This window comes from Aquarana catesbeiana, linkage group LG03 (assembly GCF_042186555.1).
Source record: "Aquarana catesbeiana isolate 2022-GZ linkage group LG03, ASM4218655v1, whole genome shotgun sequence".
Lineage (NCBI taxonomy): Eukaryota > Metazoa > Chordata > Amphibia > Anura > Ranidae > Aquarana > Aquarana catesbeiana.
In genome coordinates this window covers 117,392,053-117,418,366 of record NC_133326.1, presented here as the reverse complement: position 1 = coordinate 117,418,366, position 26,314 = coordinate 117,392,053, and the positions used below count along the sequence as shown (strand labels likewise).

At 40.7% G+C, this 26,314-nt stretch overlaps 1 protein-coding gene across 4 annotated transcripts in view; it reads left to right on the top strand.

Moving 5' to 3' along the window:
• The window catches only part of HMG20A (high mobility group 20A), an 82,154-nt gene that overhangs the window by 20,227 nt on the left and 35,613 nt on the right, over nucleotides 1-26,314 (top strand). For all 4 annotated transcript variants that reach the window (XM_073619059.1, XM_073619058.1, XM_073619060.1 and 1 more), the window contains exon 2: nucleotides 24,200-24,279. In XM_073619059.1, coding sequence (XP_073475160.1) covers nucleotides 24,200-24,279 — 80 coding nt within the window. The remainder of the gene's footprint in view (nucleotides 1-24,199; nucleotides 24,280-26,314) is intronic.

The following is a 26,314-nucleotide window of genomic DNA, read 5'->3' as shown; positions in this document are numbered from 1 at the left end:
AACTCATTTTGAAAACCGTTAAAGCGGAACTAAACCCTCCTATCCTTTACAGCCAAAGAAGCTGCTATTGTTTGTTCTTCAAATGCCATAGTGCTGCACATGTGATCAGTTATGACTCCAGCCATTTGATGGTTTGGCAGTTTGAGGACACAAGCAAATGTGACAGTTAACATTCCCGGAATGTAACTGTTTTTTGAAACTGTTACATTGATGGGTTCAGTTTCGTTAGATCCCCAAATATCACAACAGAAGGCTCCAATCCACTTTCAGTTGGTTTCTAACAGCCTCCAAACATCTGTTGTTTGTGTACATTAGAGGGCTGGCAGCATGCTATGATTCTGCGCTCATAGGGGGAAAAAAGCATTGATTTTTCTGACTCTATTGTGAACTTTGAAAATTAATTTCTCTACAATGACTATTTACACACATTTTTAATTTCCTTTAGATTTACCTTCAGCTATGTAGCGCAAGGGTCTGCCTGATTGCATACAAATTGAAAGTGTTTAGGTTTTACCTCATATTATAAGGTTTTGGTAAATGTAAAGGAAATTTGTACAAGAAAATTGAATAATGATGAAGCAAATTTCCTTCCTGCAACCCAAAATTTGCTTGATTTCCCGCAGGGTGGATTTGATTTAAATCAAGTCGATTTACATCACTAGTAAAACAGCGCTTGGTTTAAATCATAATTTTTAAAGAGCAACTGTCATCTCTGTCCCGCAGTGGCTCCTCCTCTGACCCGCTGTTGACTCACCGACTATCCCATTCACTTTAATGGGATGGCTGGTGGTGCGGCACTGACACAACAAGCTGAGGGACGTGGTGGCAGCAGGTGAGTGGATGCCCGCTAACAGGCGCTGCTATGATGGATCTGAAATGACAGGTGCTCTTTAAATGTAAGGACTTATTTTTGCTGGTGGTTAGAATCTTTAATACAGGCATTCCCCGGGTTACAAACAAGATCGGGTCTGCAGGTTTGTTCTTAAGGTGAATCTGTTTGTAAGTGTAGCTCCAGCCAAAAAAACTATTTTTAAGCTTTTTGGATAACATAAGGAAGGGTTATCACCCCTGTAACATTTGTTTTGCTGTCTGTGCGCATGTTTAGAAGATTTAACCTCACTTTCTGTCCCAATGACAATTAGATTTTGAAAATTTTGGGTTGTTGTGGAAACAAGCCTTTGTGATAAAGCTTCAGTGGAGACACCTTTTTCCCATAATAACTCTTACAGGAGTAAATTTCCCTTTCTAGGGGTAGATTTCCTCTCAATTCCTGTTGTCTCCCTCCGTTTGTAAGTAGGAGTCGTTTGTAAGTCGCATGTTTGTAACTAAGGGACCGCCTGTATTTGCAAACAAAATGAAAGTTTCCTATTTCGAACAATAAGCTGTCAGGTTAGTAAAACAGCGATATCAGAACAAATCATACAGTTTATAGTGTGCATAGATTTGCAAAACAATGGGATAAAGGAATATTCCTGAACTTTGTTTTATCTCATGGTTACTGTGAAATTGTATGAATGCATCAATGCAGTGCATGTTATCTAGTGCTAACCTTAAAAAAAAAAAGTGTGGTGTATAATTTAGTTAATATGTAAAGTTGTATGTATGTAAAAAAAGACAATTTATGCTTAAATATCTCTATGCAGTGGTAAATATAAATAACCAACTATACGATTAGGGAGCAAAATCTCTAATCCATTCTGAGAATAACAGGCAGAAGATATATACTGTATATACTATTAGAGGAGATATACTATTAAAGGGTGAATCTGATAAATATCATCAGACTCAGAGATCAAATTTTTTTATTTAAAAAAAACAATGTCTTCCTTCAAAAAAAGTGATTTTAAGAACGTTTGATTTTCTACTCAGTGGGGTCAAATCAAGGTTCATTTTCTACCACAGTGACAGGAACATTTGGAAATAATAGAAAACTTCTTGGGCAATGGTATTTTCAGACAGTGTATGCAGTATTCATTTTAAAAACTGAATGTTAAAAACAAGTGAAAATTTCAAACAACATTCTTTCATTCAGCGAATGTACAAAGATTTTTCGTCTGAATATTCTCATCTGAAAATTGATCCGTGTGGCCAGCATAAGGCTCAGCACACACCTATGCAGTTTGCTATTGATCTGTTTCTGCAGTGCTTTTTGCTGTGCGTTTTTATTTTTACGCACATGATTTTGCTGTGCTTTGCATTTTTTTTTGGCCAATTTGTTGTTGGGCAGATTAAAAAACACAAATTGCTGCAAAAACACATTACATGCATTTCTGCAGCTTCTCCATTGAGGTATATTGAACCAAAAAAGCACAGTTTTGCATTAAAAAAAAGAGTCTCTGACCCTTTCCAAATACGCAGCGGCTGAAAAAAGCATAGATGTGAACGTGTCCCATAGGAAACCGTGTAAATGAACTGTAGTGCTTTTCTGCAAAAAGCACCAAACAACACATAGATGTGAACCAGGTCTAAGACAGTAACATAATGGGGTTAAAAAAACTAAAATTAGACCTTTTTATAGTACAAAAAAAGCAAATAATCACTACTGTAAGAGGTTCATTTTTTTACTGTAGAACTGTGAAAGTAAAATTTACAGTAGCGATTATTTGCTCTTTTTCTACTATAAAGGGCTCATTTTAGGTTTTTTTTTAACCCCATTATGTTACTGGCCAATTAATCGATTATGAAAATAGTAATCGATTAAATTCATAATCGATTAGTTGTCGATTAATCGATTAGTTGTTTCAGCCCTAATGTTATCTCAGCTTACAGAGCTTGGATTCATTAAATGAGTTTACCACAAATGTAAATATTGCAGAATATACAGCCTCATGCTACATAACTAAGCTCCATTTCATGCTGAATAAACTCAATTATTAATGTATCTTAAATAGAAAACTATCTTTAGATGGATTTTTACTCCAAAAGCATTTTATTAAAATAAATTTGATAAAAATCAGATTTAAGTAAAAAAAATCAGATTTTTATTACGCAGTCCCCCCATTTTCTCAGGCTCAAATGTAATTGGACAAATGAATATAATCAGAAATAAAATGTTCATTTTTAATATTTTGTTGAGAATCCTTTATTGACAATGAGTGCCTGAAGTCTGGAACCCATGGACATTACCAAAGACTGGGTTTCCTCCTTTCTGATGATTTGCCAGGCTCTAACTGCAGCTGTCTTCAGTTCTTTGTTGGTCTTTCTGCCTTTTAGTTTTGCTTTCAGCAAATGAAATGCATGCTCAATTGGGTTGAGATCAGGTGATTGACTCGGTCATTGCTGAATATTCCACTTCTTTTCCTTCAAAAGCTCCTGGGTTGCTTTTGCAGTGTGTTTTGGATCATTGTTCATCTGTACGGTGAAGCGCTGTCCAATCAACTTTGGTGCATTTGGATGAATCTGGGCTGACAGTATATCTCTAAACGCTGCAGAATTCATCCGGCTGTTTCTGTCTTCTGTCACATCATCAATAAACATCAATGACCCAGTGCCACTGGAAGCCATACATGCCCATGTCATCACACTGCCTCCACCATGTTTTACAGATGATGTTGTGTGCTTTGGATCATGAGCTGTTCCAAGCCTTCTCCACACTTTTTTCTTCCTGTCATTCTGGTACAGATTAAAAGAGAAGTATGGGTTTTTATTCATTTTTTTTACCCATCATGTGCTGCATCTGTCCCCCGACGCACTGAGAACTGAGCGATCGAACACTGCCGATGGATCAGATCTCATAGCTCCCCGAGCGGAAGCTGGATATTGGCAGGAACTAGAAGACGCTGTTGTATACACCGATCCAGAGCATCCCAAACATGCTCAATGGGTGACATGTCCGGTGAGTATGCTGGTCATACAAGAACTGGGATGTGTTCAGCTTCCAGGAATTGTGTACAGAACCTTGCAACATGGGGCCGTGCATTATCATGCTGCAACATGAGGTGATGGTCGTGTATGAATGGCACAACAATGGGCCTCATGATCTCATCACGGTATCTCTGTGCATTCAAAATGCCATCAATAAAATGCACCTGTGTTTGTTGTAGATAGCATAAGCCTGCCAATAACATTACCCCACCGCCACCATGGGCCACTTGATCCACAACGTTGACATCAGCAAACCATTCACCCACGCGACACCATACACGCTGTCCGCTCTGTGCAGTGAAAATTCATCCGTGAAGAGAACAACTCTCCAGTGTCAGACGCCATCGAATGTGGGCATTTGCCCACTCAAGTCGGTTACAACGACGAACTGCAGTCGGGTCGAGACCCTGATGAGCACGATGAGTATGCAGATGACCTTCCCTGAGACAGTTTCTCACAGTTTGTGCAGAAATTCTTTGGTTATGCAAACCAATTGTTGCAGCAGCTGTCCGGGTGGCTGGTCTCAAATGATCTTGAAGGTGAAGATGCTGGATGTGGAGGTCCTGGGCTGGTGTGGTTACACGTGGTTTGCGGTTTTGAGGCCGGTTGGATGTACTGCCAGATTCTCTGAAATGCCCTTGGAGATGGGTTATTGTAGAGAAATGAACATTCAATTCAAGGGCAACAGCTCTGGTGGACATTCCTGCAGGCAGCATGCCTATTGCACGCTCCCTCAAAACTTGCGACATCTGTGGCATTGTGCTGTGTGATAAAACTGCACATTTTAGAGTGGCCTTTTATTGTGGCCAGCCTAAGGCACACCTGTGCAATAATCATGCTGTCTAATCGGCATCTTCATATGCCACACCTGTGAGGTGGATGGATTATCTCGGCAAAGGAGAAGGGCTCACTAAGGCTGGCCATACATTATACAATTTTCCTTTAGAGATTTACCAAAACCATCTAATATGAGGTCAAACCTAAACATTTTCAATGCGTATGCAATCAGGCAGACCCTTGCACTACATAGTTGAAGGTAAATCTAAAGGAAATTGAATAGGAAAATTGTATAATGTATAGCCAGCTTAACACGGATTTAGACTGGATTTGTGAACAATATTTGAGAGAAATAGACCTTTTGTGTACATAGAAAAAGTCATAGATCTTTGTGTTCAGCTCATGATAAATAGAGGCAAACACAAAAGTGTTGCGTTTTTATAATTTTGCTCAGTGTATATAAGGATTATAAATACTTAAGGTGGAAGTTCACCCAAAACCTAACTAACTAAATCTACTCGCAGCCACATTCTAAAACAAATCCATCTAGCCCTGTAAAAAGGAAATCGATATACATACGATTTATGAAGCCGTTCCGGTCCGGTCTCCAGCAGCGGAAGCTGTGTGCAGGAGAGAACAGACAACGGCTGGGAAATGCCTGAGAAGTGACGTTATCTATAGCGTTACTATGGGGCATTTGTTGGTGGCTGCCTCTTCTACACACGCCTTCGCAGTAAAGCCGCTGCTGACAGCTCAGCGTGGCACCGGACTGGAGCGGCTGCAGAAAAGATAAGTACAGTGATTTCTTCTTTACAGGGCTAGATGGATTAGTTTTAGTATGTTGCTGCAAGTAGGTTTAGAGCTAGTTTGGTTATGGCTGAACTTCTAATTTAATGATTATTTAAAGAGGTTAGTTTGATTCTATCGGTGAAAGGGTTAGTGAGGAGTTATTCTCAGAGATCTCAACCACTTTCTGACAATCTTAGATGGTGGTTGTGGGGGTCTGCAGGCAAGGGGGTTAACTAGGGGGAGCCCCCAGATAACATCACCTGAAGAACCTACCTCATCATGCCCTGGGCGGTGACGTCTCCGCTGATGTCTCCTAGCCCTCCCCAGTTCTTCTCCTTTGTCCGATATCTTCTGCCTCTGCCATTCTCTGGGGACAAGGTACAGTCCTGCAGGTCAGGAAAGAGGGTGGGTACGAGCGAGCCCCCCGTCCCAAAAGCACCCCCCCCTTTCCTAACCTGCTGGGCTGCGTGCTCGGATAATGGCTTGGTATGGATTTCGGGGGGGACCCCCACACCATTTTTTTTTTTTTTTTTTTTTTTACAGCGTGGAGTTTGCCTTCAAGATCCTCAGAGTACAAGTCCCAAGCCAAAGTCAGTTAAGATGATGATCTGACTTTGATCCGACTTCAATGATATTCAATCGGCTGAAGTAGGATCAAAGTAGGACCAAGTAGTGCAGGAACTTTTTTCAAAGTTGGACCGACTTGTGTCGGACCAGTTAGGACGGCTCTCATAGGGAACCATTGATTTGCATACGTCATGTGACATGTGCCCCTAATGTTGGAGCGTTTGTCGTACAAGTGTAAACCCGGCCTCAAGCTTAGTTTTGACTGAACTTCCACTTTACCTTTCTCCATAATTTATATTGATACAGAGGTGAATGGTGGCATGTTTTAAATTGTTTTTACTGCTTGCTCAGAATTTGTAAATACTTTAGTATGCATGATCACCCAGACAGGTTCACTTTATCTTCATAAAATCTATGGAATCTGCAGCAAAACCAATAAAAAATAATAAGAAAAAAGCAAAAACTTGTTAAAGTGTAGTAAATTACATGAATGAATTGAGAAATCTGTGCTAAATATTGACTTTCACAATACGGTTGTGACATTAAAGTTTTATTGTCAAGAGGAAAGATTCTTTCAGTAACAAAGGAAATCCAGGCCTAAGTCTCCATGCAGTGAAAGTGTTTGGAATGCACTGTGATGACTCGGGAAATGTGCTTCTAACCTTATGGGGTTATCTAGACAGAAGGCTAAAACACTGCCTCCTGCTAGCTGGGAGCAAACGGCAGAGTGCTTTTGTTTGGTGTGGAAAAAAGATTTTTTCTTGCAGTTGCTATTCATTTTACTGCTTCTAGTGGTGGACTAAAACAGAAAATTTACGACGCATTGGCTGAAAACCCAAAACTGAAATAGATAGTCTCACCGCTTCAGCCCCAGGAGATTTTACCCCCTTCCTGACCAGAGCACTTTTTGCGATTCGGCACTGCGTCCCTTTAACTGACAATTGCGCGGCCATGTGACATTACACCAAAACAAAATTGACGTCCTTTTTCTCCCACAAATAGAGCTTTCTTTTGGTGGTATTTGATCACCTCTGCAGTTTTTATTTTTTGCGCTATAAACAAAAAAAAGCGACAATTTTGGAAAAAAAAGCAATATTTTTTACTTTTTGCGATAATAAATATCCCCAAAAAATATATAAAAACAAATTTTTTTCCTCAGTTTAGGCCAATATGTATTCTACAAATTTTTGGTAAAAAAAAAATCGCAATAAGCGTATATTGATTGGTTTGCGCAAAAGTTATAGCATCTACAAAATAGAGGATAGATTTATGGCATTTTTATTATTATTTTTTTTCTATTATTATTATTAATGGTGGCAATCTGCAATTTTTTTTCATGACTAAGATGACATGGCGGACACATCGCACAATTTTGACACTATTTTGGGACCACTGTCATTTATACAGCAATCAGTGCTATAAAAATGCATTGATTACTGTGTAAATGACACTGGTAGGGAAGGGGTTAAAACACTAGGGGCGATCAAAGGGTTAAGTGTGTCATAGGGAGTGATTCTAACAGTGGGGGGGATGGGCTTTAACTCACATGACAACGATCACTGCTCCCAATGACAGGGAGCAGTAGATCCCTGTCCTGTCACTAGGCAAAACAGGGAAATGCCTTGTTTACAGGCATCTCCCCGTTCTGTGGCTCCATGACACGATCGTGGGACACCGGCGGTCATCAAGTCCGCGGGCACGGTCACGCCGTACGCGGCGCGTGCGCCCACTAGCCCCACCAATTAAAGGGGACATACAGGTACGCCCATTTGCCCACTGCTGCCATTTTGCCGACGTATATCCGGCGTACAGCGGTCAGCAAGTGGTTAAACTTTTTTTTTTTTTTTTTTAAATTTGTAATATATTCGACTTTTACATTAATATCATGAATTTAAATGAATATGAATTTATTTTTTCAGCCATTGTTGGCACCTTTTTAGGCCAATAGACTGCAGAAAAGCTGAAGAAAAATTATCCCTTTAAATTCAATGGAAGTCTTTACACTGGTCCGTTGTGCTTCCGTTGTGGTGTTAAAAATCCTGCGTGCCGCATTTTTGGTGCATATTTGGTCAGTTAAAACAATTGCACTAAAAATGCAGCTACCCATTGAAACTGTGGCAAAAACTCATGAAAAGCGCACCCGTGTTGTGGTTTTGATGTGGTTTTTGAGTCACGTGACCTATGAAAAACGCACCATAACCTTGGTAAAATTGCTGTAAAGTCTTAGGAAAATCACAGATTTTTTGATGACCGTTATCGGCACCTTTTTTTCTTTCGGCAAAATGCTGATAACCCTATTTTTGACCGATATATAGGTGCATCCCTAACTGCTTCTAATTTCAATTGTACACAATCAAAATAGCCAAATCTGGAAGTGATGACTCTTGCTTCAGTACTGGGCCTCACTGACCTGGACCAAGTATGTAAATAAGTATATGTAACGCCTTCCTGATTTTTTTTTTTTTTTTTTTTTTTTTTTTAAGTGCAGTCCAGTGGCACAAAATACAAAGGTGGTTTGTACAATATGCATCCGTCATACATGTGTACGCTTTCTTCTTGGGTAAGGCTAGAGCTGCACGATTAATCGTTAAAAGATCGCAACCTCGATTTTTTTTTATTTACTTCTATTTTAGAAACTATTAATAATTAAAAATTTTTTTGTTTGCCTTGTTCATTAATATATTTACAACATATTTACACGTTTTACATTGAAAAAAGCACAAAATAAAAAAAAATAAATTTATTTTATTTGTAAAATAACTTTTCAATGCTTTGCACCATTGCTGACTACTGAAGTGTGAACAAAAAAGTTGTGGTAGGTATCAGTAATTGATATTCGCGAGTACTAAAAAAAGACCCTAATATAACCTAATGGTCATTTTTTTATTTCTTTACACATTAAATTATTTTTCATTACATTTCTTTAAATCTGATTGAAGCAAAGAGTATTATGTCTTATTTTATTGCCATGTTGTTGGGTAACCTAATGTTCAGGGGTTGTAAATCTTTAAAATAAAAAAGTTCTTCAGAATCCTGAGCAAAAAAATTGTGATTCTCATTTTATACAACATCATTCAGCTCTAGGTAAGGCTAAGTTCATCATCAATACATGCCACTGAAGTCACATTCTGATAGTGACATACCATACTTTAAACTAGGCAAACTCCAGCTAACATTTTATAAGCAGTTACAGCAAGAGATTTTTTTTATCTTTTGGGATTTAGGTATTACATAAAAGCTGATCATTGTAAGCACCCCTATCGCTGGGAAATAAAATAAAATCAAAATCAAACCTCTAACTCTACATATGCAGGGCAGCTTGTTCTGTTGAAAAACAGAGGGTAGATCACTAGATGAAAAAAAGTCCCCCAAAAAAACGAATACAGACACCACACATAAGAATTGGTAAGCTGCAATATAATAAATATTTGCTGTTGCGTTTAATACCGCTTTAGGTAGTGGATGTGTATAGATAATTTATGGAGAATAAGGGTGGTGTTTGGTGTCTCTTTTATTATACTTGCAGAATCATTACTTTGTTTCATTTTAGTCCATTTTTGAGTCCATTTTCATGAGGATATTTCCTTCAATCTGTAGATGGTGCTCTCTTTTATTATATACTTCAGCACAAAAGATATTTACTAATTTAAGATAAAAAAAAATGTAAGCAGCAGCCTTTCTAGCTCCCACAGTTAAATCCCAGAAGATGCTGTTTTATTTTCTCATTTTCTAATATAGCGGCATTGCGATATAAATCCAATTTATTTATTTGTTTTACAGATTTTATATTTTTCTATCCCTGTTTAATGCTAAGTTAGAAAATAATGCATGCTTTTTACATATTTTTACACTGAGTTTTTTTTTCTCCATCCTGTTAAACTTTGTTGGAGTACTTTTCACATAGTAAAATTAAAGTGATTCTAAAGGTTGTAATTAAACATTGCCGGCAATAAATAGTGAAAAAAAAAAACGCATGTAGGTCCCCCAATCCATACCAGGCTCTTTTGGCTATGTTACAGATTTTAAGGGTAACCCCACGCCAATATTTTTTAAAAAATGGCGTGGGTTTCCCCCCAAAATCTATACCAGACCCTTATCTGAAAGAGGGTCCCCAATGCACCTTGTCCCCATGTTGATGGGGACAGGGCCTCTTCCCCACAAACCCTGGGCAGTGGTTGTGGGGGTCTGCAGGCAAGGGGCTTATCAGAATCTGGAAGCCCCCTTTAACAAGGAGGCCTCCAGATCTCGCCCCTCCTTATGTAAATGAGTAGGGGGTACAGTGTACCCCCTACTCATTCACCAAAAAAAGTTTTACAAAGAAATAAAAACGCACACGCAAGTCCTTTATTAAAAATAAAAAAAACAATGTCCCCCAATTTAGATCCATCGTCTATCACGCTGCCTGCCACCAAAAAAAGAAAAGAAAGGGCCTGGTATGGGCTGTAGGGGGGACCCCTATGCTGTTTTTTTTTTTTTTCTTTTGGATTTAATTTGTGTTCAAAACTGATCCGCTGTGTGATTCAATGCATTCCCATAGAAAGCAATAGCCTGCAATTTGCACCACAGTGCTCAAAAAACGCACAGGACTCTTTTTGAATTTGCAGTAAATTTGCACTGCCGCTGCACCGGACATATACTATATTATCAAAAGTAATGTACTATATAATATAGATTAATATACTTTGTGAATGTGATGAACATTTGCTTTGCAAAAAACACCGACTTGCATGCAAGGACAATAATAATTAAAAAAAAAAAACGTTTTTGCTTGCACTTGAATGAGGCAAATCTGTGCTGACTTCAATCATTCAGTTAGGGGAAATTTCCCTTGAAAAGTGAACATGCTTTTCTCTTCTAGTAAATCAGGGTCAATGTGGAGAGTAACCGGTATGGTATGGTAGGGCCAGTCTGTCCTGGTTATTTACTACAGAGCTAGCAGTAGGATGCGATCTACTGTACAGGCAGTCCCTGGGTTACAAACATCTGACTTACAAACGGAGGGAGATGACAGGAAGAGAGAAAATCTACCCCTAGGAAGGAAAATTTACTCCTGTAAGAATTACTATGGGAAAAAGGTGTCTACACTGAAGCTTTATCACCAATCCTTGTTTGCACAAAAACCCCAAATTTTCGAAATCCAATTATCACAGGGACAGAAAGTGAGGTGAAATCTTCTGAACAGGGGCACAGACAGCAAAACAAATGTTACAGGGGTGTTAACCCTTCCTTATGTTATCCAAAAAAATGAAAAATTATTTTTTTGGCTGGAGCTACACTTAAAAAATGTACCTGTACCGACTTACAAACAAATTCAACTTGGGGTTGTAAAGGCAAAAGGTTTTTTTTATCTTAATGCATCCTATGCATTAAGATAAAAAGCCTTCTGTGTGCAGCAGCCCCCCTAATACTTACCTGCGATGTCCGAGTGTCTGAGCCGTCCGAGATTCTACTTCCTGATTGGCTGAGACACAGCAGCTGGCGCCATTGGCTCCCACGGCTGTCAATCCAAGTTATCTAGCCAATCGGGGGAGGAAGGAGCTCCATGTCTGAATTGACACAGGGAGCGGTGACTCGGCTCGGGGGCCCCCATAGCAAGCTGCTTGCTGCAGGGGGCACTGAAGAGGAGGGAGGGGCCAGGATCACAGAAGAGGGACCCGAGAAGAGGAGGATCTGGGCTGCTCTGTGCAAATCCAGTGCGCAGGGCAGGTAAGTATAATATGTTTATTATTTTTATAGGGGAAAAAATGAGACTTTACAATCAGTTTAAGAACAAACCCTACAGACCCTATCTTGTTTGTAACCCAGGGACCTCCTGTATATGACAATCCTGATCAGAGGTCAGGATGCAGCTTGTAGAATGGTCACCTCTTATTGTTCATCCCAGTCTACTGCCTTCCTGAATCGGGGGAATTTCGTTGGTATCAAATGTGATATAAACAGCTGCAAAGCCAACAGGAAGACTTAAAATGTGCACTTTTTAAGGAAGTCAAAATGTTATTTCATCATCCTGTAGCAGTCCCTGTGTTAAATGTTATTGAGTTTACTTAATATGTAAAATCAGCCAATGATCTGGTTATCTGATGCCTTGTATACACAATGTGAATATCGGACAAATGATTGCCTGTTTTTTTTTTTTTTGTTTTTTTTTGCATGTTAGTCTCATATTGAAAACCAGTAGGTAACTAAAGTTATGAAAAATTTGATAGTACAGAATACAACTTCGGAAGTGATATATTTTTTTCTGTTTCTGAGCATACATGGTCTTGGTCTTCCAATTTTTTTTATTCAAATACTGTTCTAATTAAACGAAAATCGTTTGTTCTGGTATGGTACCCAAAATGTCTCTTAGGTATCACTATAATTCATGAAGCTCAATGTACTGTATATCTACAGAATGGCCTACTGTCCCCCAAAACTCCTGGCTTGTCCCTGTATACATGGTGCCTTGGGGATTTACAGAACGGAACAGGAGTATAACATTTATAGTCACAGTGAATAATGTCTTTGTCCTGTCATCTCTGTAAAGCTACCTATAGACATTAGATAGCGCTTGGATTGAAAGGCATTTTTCAACAGCTGTAATTTCTATACAGTACATATATAACGTTTAAACAATGCTGCTGCTAACACCTAAATGTGTTCCCACCCTGACCAGGATTACAAACAAAATAGTGTAGTGCTGCAATTTAACACCTTCCTGTCTGGCCTATAGCAGAATGATGGCCGAGCAGGGGTTCCATTGTTATGACGTCCTTCAAAACAAGCCGCTTGTGTGCGCCCCAGGGTCGGTGGTGCGTTGTGCCGCCCAGACACGCTGCATCTCCAATCACAGTAAAGAGCCTATGATGTAGGCTCTTTACCATGTGATCAGCTGTGTAAAATCACTGATAATCACAGTGTAAATAGGAAGTGCCGGTTATCACCATTCCTCTACTCGCGCTGACAGAGTGTGAGTAGAGGAGAGCCATTAAGTAGCGCTCCTGACATGGGGGGGTCTGCACTGATAAATTGTGCATTGATTATCAGTGCAGCCCCATCAGCAATGCCTGCCAGTGCCCACCAGTGATGCCAATTAGTGCCAACCGGTGATTCCAATCAGTGGCCATCAGTGCTGCCTTAAATTGCCCGACAGTGCAGCTTCATCAGCACACATAAGTTGAGAAAAATGACTTATTTATAAAATTATGTAACAGAAACAAAAACTTTTTTTTGGTCTTTTTTCATTTGTTTAGCAAAAAATAAAAAAACTTAGTGGTGATAAATACTACCAAAAGAAAGCTCTGTCTGTCTCAAAAAAAAGGTTTAAAAATTTTGTTTGGATACAGCATTGCATGACCGCGCAATTGTCCTTCAAAGTGCTGAAAGCTGAAAATTTGCCTGGGCAGGAAGGGGGTGAAAGTGTCCAGTATTGAAGTGGTTGAAAAACAACCTCAAATGACATAAAGTTTAAAATCAAATTCCTCTATAATAGCAAACAGACATACAATAAATCCACAGGATTGTGAAAAAAGATATCTCAAGTAAAAGTCAAAGTAGAAAAAAATTATAAAAAAATAGATACCCCACAGAAGTGCTAACACCTCCCCAAGGAAAGTGTAATTAATCTTACTCAATTGACATAATATCAATAAGTGACAGTGAACTCTTCAATAACCTCACATAACAAAATACATTAAATAAAAAACGCCTGACTGAGGTCCAAACGCCTCCTTACAACAACACGCAGGTGCAAATAAATCAATTAATTCAATGTGCAATTATACAAGTGAACAAAACGATGCTAATAAAAGTGGTAATAGAAATGGTGATACTGTATGTCAACACCCTGCTGAGGTGACAGCACCTAAAGGCAAAATTTAAACAAAAATCAATGAAAAACAATCAAGCTTATGAACAGTAAAGTGATAAAGGGTAATTGCAAGTCCCAATGATAATTCAGCTTCTAAACAGTCCACTCAGATGTGCTCCTTTCAGGATTTTCTATAATACATTCACCACCATATATTGTGAAGATAACCAGACAGTGCTCCACCACCTTCAGGCATGCAAGCTCACCTTTATGTTTGACCTATATAATACAAGTCAATAATCGCTTTGTCAGATCCACATTCAAGGTCTCAGAAGCAGCTTCTCCTACCAGGAAATCGGTGTATATTCCATTTCCATGTGTCATTCAGATGGATCAACATAAAGACATAAGGGATAAGAAAAGACTTCCCATAGTGTAGTAAATAATTTATTAACCACTTGCCTATTGGGCACTTTTACCCCCTTTCTGCCCAGGCCAATTTTCCGCTTTCAGCACTGTCACACTTTGAATGACAATTGCGCTGTCATGCAACACTGTACCCATATGATATTTTTTATCATTTTTTCACACAAATAGAACTTTTGGTGGTATTTAAAAACCACTATTTTTTTTTTATTTTTTGCTAAACAAACGAAAAAAACATTTTCATAGTTTGTTCTAAAATTTTGTAAACAGGTAATTTTTCTCCCTCACTCATGTGCACTGACAAGGCTGCACTGATGAGGTGGCACTGGTAGGCAGCACTGATAGGTGGCACTGATTGGCAGCACTAATAAAGACCCTGATAATTAGTGCCCTGATTATCAGTGCCAATGTGCCTTTAACACAAGCCAGTTACCGACTCTCTTCTCTACTCTCGCTGTCAGCGCAAGGAAAGAAAAGCCGATAACCGGCTTGTGTTTACAAACGTGATCAGCTGTTCTTCGAACACAGCTGTTTACATGGTAAAGGGCTGCTGTGATTGGCCCTTTACCAGAAGGACTCAGCAATCACAGAGCGCATAGCCCGTGTCAATAGACACCCTCCCGGCAAAGTAAGCCCATGCTGTAGCCGTCATTTGGCTATAGTGTGGGAGGGAAGGGGTTAAAAATTTTAAAAGTAGGCTAAAAACTGACTCACAAAGATGAAGGGTAAAAACCTATAAATGGCATGTAATTCACAGAATGGATGTACCAAGATGGCAGCCTTTGTCCTACACGTTACGTCATGCCCCACGTGACTTCATCAGGGATAGGAGGGGGGGGGCAAGCACAGATCTTCTATAAGCTAATAACCGTAAGGTAACTATGGCAACTAGTAGCAAGTCCTCGTTGCAATCTCGAAACACCCAATACGAGGACAATATGCGACCGGTCTAAGCTATGTGGCATGTTCACCAATGCCAGGAGCATGGCGGACAAGATGGGTGAACTAGAGATACTGTTGTACGAGGAGGATTTGGATTTTGTGGGAATTTCAGAGACCTGGTTCAACAGCTCTCATGATCAGCTGGCAAACATTCAATGGTATACCCCTTACCGCAAGGATAGAGAGGGTAAAAAAGGGGGAGGGGTATGCCTATATATTAAGAATAATGTACAAGTGAATGTGAGAGATGACATCACTGAGGGAGCTAGGGAGGAGGTGGAATCCTTATGGGTAGAGCTCCAAAGGGATGAAGCTAAGGGGAAAATAATACTGGGAGTATGCTATAGGCCCCCTAACCTGAGGGAGGAAGTGGAGACAGATCTATCACAATTTGGATTAGCAGTAAGGATGGAAAGTGTTATCATAATGGGAGATTTTAATTATCCAGACATAGACTGGGCGGAGGGAACCACGCATTCATTTAAGGCTCGCCAGTTCCTTAATGTCTTGGAGGACAATTTTATGGGTCAGATGGTAGACGCACCAACTAGAAATAAAGCATTACTGGATCTACTGATTACCAACAATACAGACCTGATCACGGATGTGGAAATACAGGGCAATTTAGGTAATAGCGGTCACAGGTCAATTAGTTTCAGTATAAATCGCACAAATAGGAAACATAAAGGGAATACAAAGACACTGAATTTCAAAAGAGCCAACTTCCCTAAACTACAAACCTTGCTCAAAAGGCATAAATTGGGATAAAATATTAGGAACAAAGAACACGGAGGAGAGATGGGTTTGCTTTAAGAGCATATTAAATAAGGGCATTAGCCAATGCATCCCATTGAGTAATAAATTTAAAAGAGCGAACAAAAGTCCTGGATGGCTTAACTCCAATGTAAAAATGCATATAATGGCAAAGGAGAAGGCCTTCAAAAAATACAAGGTTGAGGGATCATCCTCAGCATTCAGACTTTATAAAGAATGCAACAAGAAATGTAAGGGTGCAGTTAGGACGGCTAAGATAGAACATGAAAGATACATAGCGGAGGAGAGCAAACAAAATCCCAAGAAATTCTTTAAGTATGTAAACAGTAAAAAAGGGAGGACAGACCATATTGGCCCCATAAAGAATGAGGAAGGACATCTGGTTACAAAGGATGGGGAGATGGTGAAGGTATTGAATTTATTCTTCTCCTCAGTCTTCACAAGTGAATCCTCATGACAAAACACAGGAAGCACCTCCATGGTTAAAGAGGACAGAATTAAAATTAGACTTGAGAAACTTAACCATAATAAATCACTGGGACCAGATGACTTGCATCCGAGGGTACTCAGGGAACCCAGTCAAGTGATTGCCAGACTGTTGTTCCTAATTTTTACAGACAGTCTACTGACTGGAATGGTACCAGCTGATTGGAGAAAAGCCAATGTAGCACCAATGTTTAAAAAGGGCCCAAAATACATCCCTGGGAATTACAGACCAGTTAGCCTAACATCAATAGTATGTAAACTCCTGAAGGGGATGATAAGGGTCTATGTACAAGATTTTAGTAATTAGAACGGTATCATTAGCAGTAATCAGCATGGATTCATGAAGAATCGTTCTTGCCAAACCAATCTACTAACCTTCTATGAGGAGGTGATTTGCCATCTAGATAAAGGAAGGCCCGTAGATGTGGTGTATCTGGATTTTGCAAAAGCATTTGACACAGTTCCCCATAAACGTTTACTGTACAAAATAAGGTCCGTTGGCATGGACCATAGGGTGAGTACATGGATTGAAAACTGGCTACAAGGGCGAGTTCAGAGGGTGGTGATAAATGGGGAGTACTCGGAATGGTCAGGGGTGGGTAGTGGGGTTCCCCAGGGTTCTGTGCTGGGACCAATCCTATTTAATTTGTTCATAAACGACCTGGAGGATGGGATAAACAGTTCAATCTCTGCATTTGCAGACGATACTAAGCTAAGCAGGGCAATAACGTCTCCGCAGGATGTGGAAACCTTGCAAAAAGATCTGAACAAATTAATGGGGTTAGCAACTACATGGCAAATGAGGTTCAATGTAGAAAAATGTAAAATAATGCATTTGGGTGGCAAAAATATGAATGCAATCTATACACTGGGGGGAGAACCTCTGGGGGAATCTAGGATGGAAAAGGACCTGGGGGTCCTAGTAGATGATAAGCTCAGCAATGGCATGCAATGCCAAGCTGCTGCTAACAACGCAAACAGAATATTGGCATGCATTAAAAAGGGGATCAACTCCAGAGATAAAACGATAATTCTCCCGCTCTACAAGACTCTGGTCCAGCCGCACCTAAAGTATGCTGTCCAGTTCTGGACACCAGTCCTCAGGGAGGATGTGCTGGAAATGGAGCGAGTACGAAGAAGGGCAACAGAGCTAATAAAGGGTCTGGAGGATCTTAGTTATGATGAAAGGTTGCGAGTACTGAACTTATTCTCTCTGGAGAAGAGACGCTTGAGAGGGGATATGATTTCAATATACAAATACCGTACTGGTGACCCCACAATAGAAATAAAACTTTTTCGCAGGAGAGAGCTTAACAAGACTCGTGGCCACTCATTACAATTAGAAGAAAAGAGGTTTAACCTTAAACTACGTAGAGGGTTCTTTACTGTAAGAGCGGCAAGGATGTGGAATTCCCTTCCACAGGCGGTGGTCTCAGCGGGGAGCATTGATAGCTTCAAGAAACTATTAGATAAGCACCTGAATGACCGCAACATACAGGGATATACAATGTAATACTGACATATAATCACAGATTAGTTGGACTTGTGTCTTTTTTCAACCTCACCTACTATGTAACTATGTAACTAATCGAAGACAGCGGCGGCCATTTTATTAAAGTGAGAACTTTAGAGAAAATTGGATGAAAAATACGGCTTTTGAAGCGATGGTGCGATAATCTGATCGTTAGTACACAGCCTCGAGAGCTGATCGCGACAGTTCATGCAAAATTATCTGAAGGGACAAGCACAACATTTTTTACTTGTAAGATAACAGAACAAATGATTTTCTTTAATCAGTACAGTATTCGTCCAACAAAAATACTGGCCACATGGATCAATTTTCAGACAAGAATATTCATATGAAAAATCTTTGCACATTCGCTGAATGAAAGAATGTTGTTTGAAATTTTCACTTGCTTTTAACATTCTGTTTTAAAATGAGTGTAATTTCTGAATGAAAACCACATACAGGGGGTCCCCGGGTTACGAACAGGATAGGGACTGTAGGTTTGTTCTTAAGTCGAATTTGTTTGTAAGTCGGAACAGTACCTTTTTTAAGTGCAAATCTAGTCTCAGAGACAGGATGTAAACCCAAATCAACAGAGAAAGGCAACCGGATGGCAGGGGCGGCATGGTTAGTTCAAATATGTTTTGTTTCTTTTATTTTTTTACTTTTTAATCATTTTTTTTTATTTGTATTTATTTGTAGCTTGTCGTTTACTTTTTTTTATTTTTGTATAATTTTCTTATTTTTAATATTATTTTTCTTATTCTTTACTTTTTTTTATTTTATTTAATTATTACTGTATTTCTTATTTTTATTTTTTTTATCAATTTTTTTTTTCACTTAACTTTATTGCTATCACACAGGAGGAAACAATTCCCTGTGTGATAGCAATTGGAGGTGACAGGTTCTCTTTATTGACCCTGTCACGTCCAAAACAGGAGTCCAGGAGGGCAGCTGAGCACAGCTCTCCCCTCTCACTATTTTCATGGCGGCAGCGACAGGAGACAGCAGAGAGAGGTACACTGTATGGCACAGCAGGGAGATGGATGGTGAAAGCAGCCATCAGAGGCCAGGCAGGCCGGCCGCGGTGCACCCTTGCGGGGCAGCGGCGTAGGAAAGACCGGGGATCCTGGAGGCTTCGTAGGCCGCACAAGGCCTCGGCCACGACGGGCAGTTTTAGCGGCCTGGCAGGCCACCGGACCATACCAGGTCTGTGGATGGGCAGGCAGGAGGACGAAGGGGACCCGCAGCCAAGCCAGGAATGGAGGAAAGGCTCAGGAGAGGAAGATTCGGCCAGCAGTGACGTCATTCGGGCCCCGTTCGTAAGTAGGGGTTGTTCGCAACTCGGATGTTCGTAAGTCGGGGACTCCCTGTACACTGTCTGAAAATTCCTTTGACCAAGAAGTTTCCTATTCTAAATTTTCCTGTCACTGTGGTTGAAAATGAACGTCAATTTGACCCCACTAACGATTCGAAAATCGAACGACCATTCTTAAAATTACATTTTTTTTTTTTTTTTGAAGGAAGACATTGTTTTTGTATGGCCAGCATATAATATATTACAGTTCTGTTTGAAAATCTTCAAAACAGTCTTTTTTTTTTTTTTTTTCTTTAAAGAAAGATCTCTGAGTCTGATATTTACCAGATTCAACCTCTTAATGCCCTGTACACACGATAGGATTTTCCGATGGAAAATGTGTGATAGGACCTGGTTGTCGGAAATTCCGACCGTGTGTAGGCTCCATCACACATTTTCCATAGGAATTTCTGACACACAAAGTTTGAGAGCTTGCTATAAAATTTTCCGACAACAAAATCCGTTGTCGGAAATTCCGATCGTGTGTACACAAATCCGACTCACAAAGTGCCACGCATGCTCAGAATAAATAAAGAGACGAAAGCTATTGGCTACTGCCCCGTTTATAGTCCCGACGTACATGTTTTACGTCACTGTGTTCAGAACGATCAGATTTTCCGACAACTTTGTGTGACCGTGTGTATGCAAGACAAGTTTGACCCAACATCTGTCGGAAAAAAAATTATAGATTTTGTTGTCGGGATGTCCAATCAATGTCCGACCGTGTGTACAGGGCATTATACAGTATATCTCCTCTAATAGTATATACAGTATATATCCCCTTCTGATAGTATTTAAAGTATATCTCTTCTGTCTGTTCTTCTCAGAGTGGATTAGAGATTTTGCTCTCTAACCATATAGTTGGTTATCTATATTTACCACTGCATAGAGATATTTTAAGAATAAATTGTCCTTTTTTTAAACTTTACATATTAACTACATTTTACACCACACTTTTTTTAAGGTTGTTAACCGTTTAATCAAAACAATAATCGGCCAACTAATCGATTGTGAAAATAACCGTTAGTTGCAGACCTACAGCCTTGTTGTGTATAATTAATCTGTTTTATGCACCTTAAGGCCCGGTTCACACTGATGCGAGTTCATAACGAATGCAATGCATCAAAAGCACTTTAAATTCGCATGTCAATCCTAAAGTCATTGTTTTCAATGGCGGTTGTTCAAATACATGCGTTGCGATTCCTCTACGAATGCAATGCGATAAAAAAAGGGTCTTGTGCGAGTTTACTGCATTGCGTTGCGAATTTAGTCTCCATAGACATCAATGTAAATCGTTCTTGAATCGCATTGATGGTTCACATATGTGCGAATTCCACCACACTACTCTCCACAAAAAACAGGAAGTACACAGGAAGTTAACACCTTTTTTTTTTTTTTTTTTTATACATTATGATTCCATTGGCTAGAATATCAATCGCAGCTATGTCCAACTCACTCCTGAAATTCGCGGTAAATTCGCACCTCCCACAGGACAAAAAACGGAACAAATTCACAGCGCAGCAGTGTGAACCGAGCCTGATAGACTATGAATAAGGATCATTTGTTCAGCGTCTAAGAACTCTCTGTAGACAGGTAGAAATATTTTTTTTGGCTAATACACATCAGTTATCATTTTTTATTTTATGTGTAACAGGCTAGTTTAGAACATTTCAGAGTGGTCAGTCCCGCACGTTTTAGACATTTCTTTTGGTTGTCAGCATGCAGCCTCCGAAATGAAGCCTGTAATGGACAACCTGCTAAGCTCCTGAAACTGTTCTTTCATGTTTTTGACAATTTCAAAGTAGACCTGAGATGTGTCTGCAAGTCCATGTGATGAAACGTCATTGAAATCAGCAGGAATAGACCCATGGTTATACATTAGTTATACAATTCTCTACAATCATGCATGGAGTATGGTTAATTATAGCTGAATTCATTGTACCTGCCTGTTTACATAAAGCGTCAGGAATGATTAACTGCCATAGAAAATGAAGAGAAAATAACCTGATTTGTTATTCAGTGGATGTTTTAGATTTCATGCTTGCCTAGTTTAGACCAGTGTAAAGCAACCGTTCTCAACCAAAGTTTTATGGAACCCTATGGTTCTTCCAAATTATCTATGGGTTCCTTGAGCATGGGCAGATTGATCTCCTGCCTGACCGTGCCTGCATAATTTTGACCCCAGCAGCACAGAGCCAGTATAGCCTCGCTTCTAGTTTCCGAGATCTGTACACATTCTTCCCTCTGACCCAAAATGTTTGCCACTGACCATCAATGTTAAGGTGATACCTGCTACTGACCACCAGTGCAAGGGTCATGGTTCACATGGACTATCAATGTAAAGGTGCACTACACTGATTATCAATATAAGTTTCATGATCGCCACAGACAACCAATGTGAAAGGGCACTACATTGACCAGTAGTGAAAGGATTGTGTGTCCCACTGACTACCAATGTAAAGTTGCACTGCACTGACCAGTGATGTAAGTGGAATGGTTCACACTGACCAGTGATGTAAGTGGAATGGTTCACACTGACCAGTGATGTAAGGGGAATGGTTCACACTGACCAGTAGGGGTGCAACGGATCGTCACCGATCCGCGATCCGAACGGGCCACCCTGTTCGGATCGGCACACCCGCGATCCGCGGAGCGCTCAGCGGCCTCGGGTTTTAGGAAAGGCCGCGGCTTCGGCCTAGCTCCGGAGCCGCGGCCATCTTGGTACACCCGGCCGGGTGTACCAAGATGGCCGCGGCTCCAGAGCTAGGCCGAAGCTGCGGCCATCTTGGTACACCCGGCGGCGCTGAGCATCGTGCTGACGTCATCATCCCGCCCCCAACTCGTGGGTTTGGCGGCTTCTCTAAAGCAAGGTATGAGTCTGACTATCAGGCACAGCACTAATACAGTGGGAAGTCTGTGTCTATATTACAGTGGGGGACATGGATTGGCTATATTACAGTGGGGGACATGGACTGGCTATATTACAGTGGGGGACATGGACTGGCTATATTACAGTGGGGGACATGGACTGGCTATATTACAGTGGGGGACATGGACTGGCTATATTACAGTGGGGGACATGGACTGGCTATATTACAGTGGGGGACATGGACTGGCTATATTACGGTGGGGGACATGGACTGGCTATATTACGGTGGGGGACATGGACTGGCTATATTACGGTGGGGGACATGTGGCTATATTACGGTGGGGGACATGTGGCTATATTACGGGTGGGGGACATGTGGCTATATTACAGTGGGGGACATGTGGCTATATTACAGTGGGGGACATGGACTGGCTATATTACGGTGGGGGACATGTGGCTATATTACAGTGGGGGACATGTGGTTATATTACAGTGGGGGACATGTGGTTATATTACAGTGGGGGACATGTGGTTATATTACAGTGGGGGACATGGACTGGCTATATTACAGTGGGGGACATGGACTGGCTATATTACAGTGGGGGACATGGACTGGCTATATTACGGTGGGGGACATGTGGCTATATTACGGTGGGGGACATGTGGCTATATTACGGTGGGGGACATGTGGCTATATTACGGGTGGGGGACATGTGGCTATATTACAGTGGGGGACATGTGGCTATATTACAGTGGGGGACATGGACTGGCTATATTACGGTGGGGGACATGTGGCTATATTACAGTGGGGGACATGTGGTTATATTACAGTGGGGGACATGTGGTTATATTACAGTGGGGGACATGTGGTTATATTACAGTGGGGGACATGTGGCTATATTACGGTGGGGGACATGTGGCTATATTACAGTGGGGGACATGTGGCTATATTACAGTGGGGGACATGTGGCTATATTACAGTGGGGGACATGTGGCTATATTACAGTGGGGGACATGTGGTTATATTACAGTGCGGGACATTAAATGTGAAAATCAGAGGTGTTCTGTCACATTAGCAACCATGTAAGGTCGACAGGTTTGCTGTTGGTTTTAAAATCTAACATCTAAACAATACTGTATTTATGCATATAAGCTCCGTTTTGTGTTGAAAATAGCTTTTAAATCTAAAACTCCGGTGGGTGTAACAAGATTTGTGTGTTTTTTTTTTTTTGCTGATCCGAAAATGATCCGATCCGTGACTCTGATCCGAGGATCGATCCGATCCGTGAGTTTTTTGATCCGTTGCACCCCTACTGACCAGTGATGTAAGGGGAATGGTTCACACTGACCAGTGATGTAAGTGGAATGGTTCACACTGACCAGTGATGTAAGTGGAATGGTTCACACTGACCAGTGATGTAAGTGGAATGGTTCACACTGACCACCAATGTAAAGTTGCACTGCACTAACCAGTAATTTACAGTAAGGGGCATGTGTCCCACTTATTTACCACCAATTTGATGCCCTACATTGGCTAGTAATGTTAAGGTCACGTGTTCCACTGACCACCAATGTAAGTTTCACCTTCCACTGACCATCAATGTAAATGGACACAGCGATTTTTGTTTTCACTGTCTGCGTTTCTTTTCTTTTTTTTTTTTATTTGGAAGGGAGGGTGAGGGAGTAGTATGCCACATTCTTTAATTCATTATGTCTCTCACTTACTCATCATGTTAGTGTACCATGAGCTATAAATATAGTTTAAGTAGGGTTTCATGAGACTTGAAAATCATTTCACATGTTAATTTATGATTAAAAAGCTATGAATAAGCGCCATGATGGGGCGTGAAACATGTTGGCTACCTTTCCTGTTCCTCCCTGTACATGAGGTGACTGCATTTGGATTTTATTTTATTTCTTCATATCAATAAAGATGCCTTCTATAGTGTGTGGCCGTCCAGGATCTTTTTCTTTCCTTATGATTAAAAGGCTACTATAAAATAAGTGGTGTAAAGATTCAACCATTTAATTATGTTTCCTATACTTTTCTAGATGGAGAGTGCTGCTTCTGTTGTTCCACCTGGTGGTGAAATTGAGGATAGCAAGGAGAATGTAGATCCGCCATTCTCTGGGTAAGTTTACCACGTGATTTCAAAATCTATCTAAAATTTACATTTTTGGTTTTGGTGTGAGTTTTTGGAGACCCAGATGAGTAAGTATCCTCTTCCTTCATCAGCAGTAATTATATTAGACAGTGGAATCCTGAGCGCTGAGTTCATGCCTGTTTGATTCTCCTTGTATTCCTACATCTACCTTGATTTGTTTTCTATTTATTCTTGGATTTCTACAAGGCACGGGATAGTAGAAAATGAAAAGGCTTGTATGAGAATTGTGGTTTAATTCACTTTAATACTAACCAAAAAAAGGACCTCAGACGTACCAAGTATGCCCTAAAAAACTGAATCCTTAGTTCCTTCTCCCTTTGTTGGCAATCCTGGGGCCAATCTGGTCCCTTTTTTCTTCTTCTGCTTAACTATTTTTGTTACTTGGGAGGGAGCCCATCATATTGACAAATCGTACAGATCCAACCATATGTTACACTCTACATTAGTTGATTCATATTAGGGGTGGTTTTTAGTACTATTTTTGTCTACTTCCTAGGGTTTACCCCCTGTCCTCAGATCTTTACTCGCAGTGGCCATTTGCCACCATATTCATTTTGACCACTAGGTCTCACTCTGCGGTGCTTTCCTTTTAATTTGAATGAAAAAAAAAATGTGATAAACTGTTGCTAAAGGTTATTTTTAATTAAAATAACAAACATGTTATACCTACCTGCTCTGTGCAATAATTTTGCACAGAGCGGCCCCGATCCTTCTCTTCTTGGGTCCCCCGGTGGCGATTTTGTCTCTTCTTATTTTTCATGTGTCCCCATAGCAAGCTGTTTGCTATGAGAGCACATGGTGCCAGCTCGTAGCCAAGCTGTGTCTCTATGGGGCCTTGCTCTATAGACACACACAGCAGGGCTCAGACCCGCCCCCACTTCCTCTTTATTGCATTTGATTGACAGCCACAGGAGCCAATGCCTGTGTGAAGAGGAAGAGAGGGGAGAAGAGATGCAACCATGCACAGCGCTGGATCTCTTCTCCCCTCTTTTCCTCTTCATACAGGGTTGGGGGAGGACAGAGAAATATAAAACATTTTTACCTTTAATGCAAAAATGCATTAAGGTAAAAACATTTTTAGCTTTAGTATCACTTTAAAGCAACCTCAAAAGTTATAGAAAAAGCTCTTTAATAAAATCTGTTCCTAGTAACCTTAATCAGACCTTATACCCTTTTTTCCGTTTCTTCACCCAGGGCCTGTTATCTTCTATTGTGTTAGAAAAATCATATACATTTTGTTAAAAGCGCATATAGTATTTTTATACAGGTGTGAGTGTTTAATGCTGTTGTAAATCTCTGAAATGAAAATGAACAAAACCAGGGCTCGACAAATCCCAGGCACCAGGTCAGTTTGGCGACTAGAAATTACATCCTGGCACCTGGGCTTTTGTCAGCACATTCAGACCCTCCTAACAGCCTCCTCACTGCTGCCATCCCCTGTGCACTTATCTGTCTTGTGAAAAGTCATCTGTCACCACAGTCGCTGGTGTGCATCTCCATACACAGCCCTGGAAGCTGTGTAGAAGCATAATCTTTGCAAGGGCTCCTGGCCAATGGTTAGCGTGGTCATGTGACAGCACTAACCAATGAGAGTGTGTTTCTTCCAAGACAAAAGAAGAGACTCTCATTGGTCAGCACTGTCACATGACCACGCTAACCAATGGCCAGGAGCCCTTGCAAAGATTATGCTTCTACACAGCTTCCAGGGCTGTGTACGAATTAGGAATGCACTGAAATTTCAGCTGCCAAAACATATTGGCTGAAAATTGTGTTGTCGACACATTGCCAAAAGGAAAATCTTGCCGATAATGGGGCCGAAAATGTGGGCGGGGCCTGGGCGGACCGCCGCCCATTGCGGGGGCGTCTTCCTAGCTTCCCAGTCCTCCTCCCTCCTCCCCTCCCCTCCTCTCCTCCCTCCCCACAGAGCGGCAATCTCTGTGTGTCACGGAGCTGAGTTGCCCTCCTGTGACAGACGGCAAACTGATCCAATGGTGAGACATTG